At 38.5% G+C, this 6,601-nt stretch overlaps 1 protein-coding gene across 1 annotated transcript; it reads left to right on the top strand.

The window, feature by feature from the left end:
• The first annotated feature begins 288 nt into the window (after window positions 1–288).
• Window positions 289–5,339, top strand: FBXO5 (F-box protein 5). The gene is made up of 4 exons (XM_035108697.2): window positions 289–944; window positions 1,706–1,796; window positions 3,559–3,729; window positions 4,056–5,339. Exons 1-4 carry the CDS (start codon window positions 289–291, stop codon window positions 4,305–4,307), a joined length of 1,170 nt encoding a protein of 389 aa, XP_034964588.1. The 3' UTR covers window positions 4,308–5,339.
• The last annotated feature ends 1,262 nt before the right edge of the window (window positions 5,340–6,601 follow it).

Here is a 6,601-nt window from a genome sequence, read left to right as displayed (position 1 = left end):
AATGTGTTTTGTAAGTTATTTTGTTCATTTGTATTAAAGCGAGCAGTCTATAAACAATAAGAAATAATCACATGTATAAGAAGCCCTATATTTCCGCAGCGTACTTTTATATTAACATAAAAATGCTGAATTAAATGTTTTAAAACAAATGAACAGCCCTTCAACAATGCTTCCAGATAAGTAAAGATGAACGGTAGATTGTCTTCTGAAATAATTTTAAGTCTAGTGTCTTTTTGTTTTTGTTTTAGATACAAATCTGACAATATTTGAAAACAAACCACTTTGAAAATGAAACGTGATGTTAATTGCTACTATGTTCACTGTGGACATTCACCATTAAAACCAGGTGGAACAGAGAAAAGATCAGAAGAGCTCTGTATTGCTAATTATGATAAAGACTTTTGTAAAGACTGCAATAAAGACTATCAGAAGGTTTTCTACAGTGACCTGCACCATGGAAGTCTCAAGGGTGTCAGCATCCAAAGTGGCGAGGAACCTGTACATAACAACAAAGAAAACCAAGAAATATTGTGGAGGCATGTTCAGAGTGTCAGTGAAATGGACAATGGAAATGAGGACAGTGGGTATTCCTCTTTGTTGGGCAATCAGCACGAACCTACTGCCCACGATGATAGCATGCTTTTGGCAGGAAACATCAAAAATACACCAAATTACCATCTTAATCAAAGAAAGAATTTGCTTCCAGTCCTCCATTATGAAGAACTTGTCTGCTCAACTTTGAAAAAAACTAGTAGAAGAAATCCAAAGACGTGGGCTCTTCTCTTAGATAAGATTGTTTCCAAGCAAAACATGGAATTTAGGAATCTAATAGGCAAAAAAATGGGACTAGATAAATTAGACATTCTTGGAGAGCTGTTCCATGGAACGTTCAGTCATCTACTAGCAAGTATCTTAAAACATCTCAGCTATATGGACTTGATAAAGTGAGTTCATTTAATATGATGTTTGTACATTAAGCTGAATTATAAGGTCAAGCTCGAGACCATTTTTACTGTGTGGTGCACTAATTTTTCTCATGGACGAATATTGCATGAAGACATAACTTACATGTCAGCTAGCATACCCATGTGAAGTATTGTGCAACTATTCTCTTTTACTGTCTGTTCCCAGTGCTCTGGCAATAAATATTAATATCTCAGAATGACTTTTGATGGGTGACATCCGATCAGCAGAAGAGACCTGTTGGTCATGCAACAGGATTTCTCTTTCTTTTCCCCTCTGCAGTTGCACCAAACTCCAAAATATACTCTGGAGGATTGGAAGACCCTCTGAGCATATGAGGCGAGGAAGGGGAAGTCTGTTCACATGACATTGGATGTTACCCATTCAATTTAATTTGTTAAGGCATTGGTGGGGAAAACAATTTATATTTGTAGATGTTAGAACCCTTTATCATTTTTCATTTCTGCTTTGTATTTCATTTCAAACTATTCAGAATAGAATATGAACCTGTCCAACTCCTATGCTGTGCTAAGCTTAGCGTGGACACTTCTGGAACGTGCACATCCTTCCTAAAAGGGCATGGGAGGGAGATGAATGTGCATCTCTGCACTGAGGTTGCCTATAGTTTTATAACATGGAAAGGTTTATAAACGGTGCCTTGTAGGTAGAATTGTGTACTTGGTTAAGCAATGGGATTTGATCTTATTTTCTGAATATAACTGATGGGTTTTTTTCACAACAGTGTGGCTAAAGTGAGCACTACGTGGAAAAAAATTCTACAAGATGACAAGTGGGCTTTCCAGATGTATAACAAAGCACTGAAATTGACTTTGGTAAGATTCTCTACTTTCCCCTGTTTTTATTATTGAAGCACCTGCACCAGGCACCCCCCAAACCTCCAGATGTTTTGGACTACAATTCCCATCTTCCCCCACCAATGGTCCTGTTGGGTAGGGATCATGGGAGTTGTAGGCCAAAACATCTGGAGGGCCGCACTTTGGGGATGCCTGACCTGCACATCTATGAACTGGGGCAGTGGGTTCCGTTATTTCTGTTGCAAGCCTCTGATTGCTAACAAGCTAAAAAGCAGGTGGAGAATCTCAGGCCCAGGTCACACACCTCACACGTTCTCCTTTGTTCTTGCATGGCTGAAATGCCTCCACGAATTCTGATGATGCCTCTTTTATGAGGGTAGAGAAATACATGCATAGGAACTAGTCTACTGTACAAAGGCACAATTTAGATTTGTTGCTCCACCCACTTTTGACTCTGACCCCACCTACCACTCACATGTTGGCCATTGAGCTGAAAAGGTATATACACCCCTCCTGTAAAGGTAACTTGCTCGTTTTCTCAGGCCCACAAGTTTTGGCTGGATTTGTTAGTCTGCTTTTATTTGTGCCAGATAACTTGATAGGGCCTGATTAATATATGTGGCAGGGCTCAAGAGTAAGGGCTGGGCCTTGGTCAGCTTTGCATGCAGCTGTTTTGCACTGCTAATTGTGAAAGCAGCAAAGCATGCCAGGAGTCTATATGCTAGATTGCCAGTGGCAATGCTTGTACAATCAAAACTTGTTTTAATAATCTGAGATATTTCTAAACTTCATACAACCACACACAGTGCTTTGCAAACATACAATCTAGGAAGCAACAATTAACTAAAGCTTCCCATTATATCCAAACCAGGACACAGCAGATAAGATAAAGGCTTCTAAACAAGTCAGAATATGAAAAGGTGGCTTAAAGCTGGTTTCCAGAACCTGGTTTGTTTGGGAGATTCTATTCCAGTTTGGTTGGAATAGAAATGTATGACCAATAGAGGCTTCCTGTCATGCATACTTGCTTACATAAAGGTGCTGTATGTGAATGCATACACATTGGGCAAAAAGATTCCTGTGTTGCAAGGGGTTGGACTAGATGATCCCTGTGGTCCCTTCCAACTCTACACTTCTATGAACCTCAGACATATCTCAGCTTATTAAGCCAAGATTGGATTGTGAATGTGGCCAATGGCTGTTGCTACTGGCAATCTGTCAAATAGATTTTTTTTTGAAGCCCTGGTTCCATTCTTGCAAATAAATTTGGGGAAGATATTGACCTACACATACATTTAGTAGCCTGCCAGCCAATCCATATTTGTATTGCTCTCTTTGGAAGATCCAAAAAGCAAAACAAAAACTTGAGGATCTAATTTTTAATAAGGTCCTCAAAGACACATTTGAGGATATTGGGCCATGTGCCACCTGGAGGGCTGATACAAGCCGTGGGTCAGCATGCACTGTTCTACACCAGGGGTCTTTTATTCATGCAAATTCCTGACAATTTGGCAAAGGTGCTGAGCCATCTCTATTGGTCAGATAGTAGATTGTCTTTTGTAGGAATAGTGCCAGAAACTAGAAGCAAGACGTCTCCAAAGTATCAGCAAAATTTCCTTATTCTGCTTTTGTTTCTTTACTCCCTGAATACAAAATCAGGTTCAGATGTTTGTGAAGCTGTCTGTGTATACTAACAGATAAATAGCACTTTACAGCATAAAATCAAATGGCTATTCTTTTTTAATCCGCAGTCTTGAAATAAACATTATTTTCTTGGCAGAATAACAGCGTGAAGGCCTCCAGACAGGGTGATACAAGGGAATACGCTATTTGTCGAGAACCGTTAACTCACGTTCAGAAAATATCAGCTGCACAAAACTCTAAAAAAGCATCCAGAATCAAGGTGGACAACCAGAGCTCTTCCTACAGTCGGTACACACAGTTTTCTGAGGTAAAAGTGCTTTTACTTCTGAGTGGCTTCTGGTGATGCCACATTATTAGTAATAATTTCAAGTACAATGGCCCCATATTGTGTGCTAGTTATTCTTATGCAAACTTTGTGAAGCCAGATTAAGGGAGCAACATATTGAACTGTTTAACAGGCTGTATATTTTGACAATAGAATTTGAAGTAGAGGAAGCCTTAAATTCTTTTTAGAAGGGCAAGCAAGCTGGAAAAACATGGTGTGTCTAATTAAATGAGCTCATTTTGATTCAGGGAGATGTTTACAAAAGTAAAATCATTTAACTTTATTTATTTATTTATTTTGCTCAACAGGTTGCCATGACTTTGAAAAACACTGAAAGCTTGAAGGTCTGCAGTCGGTGTGGTTGCCCTGCTAAGTATGATTCCCATCTACAGAGGGCAACATGTATCCGTGAAGGCTGTGGTTTTGACTTTTGCACAAAGTGCTTATGCAGCTACCATAGTGCCAAGGACTGCTCAAGTGGAAAGTCTTTGAAGCCCTCCTTCAAATCAGGACCCCTTCCTGGTACCAAAAAAAGCAAACAAAATTTACGCAGGCTTTAATTTGAACTGAGGGACAGGCTGTGGCTGTTGTGCCATGGGACCTGATTTGGAAGTCCAAAAGAGTGAATATGAAAGAAAGAACTGACTTGTTTAAAACCATTTTTTAAAAAAGAATGAAAACATAAATGTATTTTGGAGCTTTTCCAGTGGGTTAGATGCTTTTAAATTTTTTAAAAATGAACTTGCTGTTCCAAATGTCCTACCTGCCGTTTTAAAAAGGGTATTCACCAAAAAAAAAATTAAATTCAATTTGTTTTAAGGGGATGGCGAGGGTAGCAAGCTAGCATCTGGACAGAAAGTGGAATTGGGTTTTGAAAGTTCAGTAGAATAAATTGGTTTTAAGGAATGAGCTTTTGTTTCAATGTACTCAGACTTCATGCCTTACAAAAGCTTTTAGAACTTTACAGATGAATGACAATGGATATGAAATGCATTTTTTTACTAAATACGCAAGAATACCCTTGTATTTGCGGTTTGAAATATTTATTGACCAAGTTTTGTCTAATTATTTTCAAAGCAATGGATGTGACTGGGATGAATAACCACTGGTCTTCATAACTGCTGAAACAATACTGTTTATCATGCCCCCCTTTTATTCCTGGGCAAATATCCTGATGGACAGTTATCCCTTTATTTTTCTTCCAATCCAAGATGCTTCTCCTGCCTACATACTTGTAAATACTTAAATATTTGTCTGTCTTTATGCTGAAAAATAAATTTAACTTTATTAATAATACCAACGCTATGTTTGTTACAGCACACAAATAACTAGAGACAGGTATATTCCTGCATGGACAGAGCTCCATGCAATGGGGGAGGCAGTCACATTCACCATGCCAAGCTAGCCATGTGCACATCGCAGTTCAGGGCCAATGAAGAGTCACATGTGACCATTTGAGGTTCTGGCCTAGATTTTGAGAAAGGAAAATTGCCCTGAGCAATGAGACCAAGAACTGTGTGTGTTTTATCCCTCTTTCATAACGAAGAGTTCCATTGCACATAATACACATGCAGCTGGAGATAACATTTCTTCGTCATACTTAGAAATCAAGAACTTATCAGAGTGGGAGCATTTTAAGCATTGTCTGGTATGTACGCAAGCTTATTTTACTGCAGGGATTCCTGTGGTACTTGTATGCACAGTGGTGTGGCGCTTAGCCCATTTGAGTTCTCGCTCATATACTTGATGGATCCCCATGATTCCAGCTATATTTTGACGCTGCTACCAACTTTTTGCACTTAAGGAAACCTAACAGTGAAATGATGCTCCCTACAAAACATTTTCTCTTCCAGTTTTTTAGTAGTTCTCCTGTGGCACTGATTGTGTATTATATTGCACATAGCCTTAGCTTTGCCTTATGCAGTTTTAGGTACTTATTAGTAATTATGCCACAATCGTGCTTTGAAAATGTAGGTTGCTCAAAAAAAATATTGCATGGGGCTGGTATCTTTTCTAGGGTCCTTGAACTGGCCTAAGTTACACCATTTTCTTTTTTTACAGTGACATGTTTAATTATTGCATAGCTTAAAGGAGACCACACGATGGGGCTATTGCAGCATTACACAAATGTCCTAGGAAAACATGTTTTCGAATGGGAGAAAAAAAACATTACAGTGCATTTTGATTCATTTTATAAGTTGTTATAAGGCATGATCCGCAACTTTTTTCTTCATCCCACCACACCACCCTGGTGAACCACAGAGATCCACCTGAATCCATTTAAATAACAATGTTTAGACTTTATAATTTTTACAGAAAGCCCACAAAACAAGTTCAGAGTGAAAGGGTTGCAGAGAATGAAAGAGATGGGATCAGGAAGGAGAAAGGAGCCACAATGATCTGATGTGGTTCTTCTGCATGCCTTTACATTTTCTTTTATGGCTGCTTACATTATTTGGTGTCGGAAAGGCATCTCTTATGAATGCACCTCCTTTAATCACTTCATGATGAAAAGGTAAGTGCAAGATTTCTATAGTCAGTAGATGGACGAGGTCACATTTTATTTAAAAAAATGAGATCCTACTTTTTACCACCTGGGTGTCAATGTGGTCTACTATGATAAAAAAATATGCAATATAAAATAATACATAAAATTTCAAGAAGTTAAAATATCAGGAATTTGAGCAAAGGACTTCCAAAAATCAAGGGGAATCCCATACAGAAACCCTGAAATAGCCATAGGGGCATGATAGTGCTATAATTGTTCACCTTGCTGTGTTATAAATTTTGCCTACAGTTTTTAAGTAAACTGTCAAGTCATACTGTTATTACAGTTTTGGTGTACCAAGCAAGG

Source organism: Zootoca vivipara, chromosome 3 (assembly GCF_963506605.1).
Source record: "Zootoca vivipara chromosome 3, rZooViv1.1, whole genome shotgun sequence".
Classification (NCBI taxonomy): domain Eukaryota; kingdom Metazoa; phylum Chordata; class Lepidosauria; order Squamata; family Lacertidae; genus Zootoca; species Zootoca vivipara.
The sequence above is the reverse complement of the archived record's forward strand: the minus strand, read 5'-3'. Positions and strand labels throughout refer to the sequence as shown.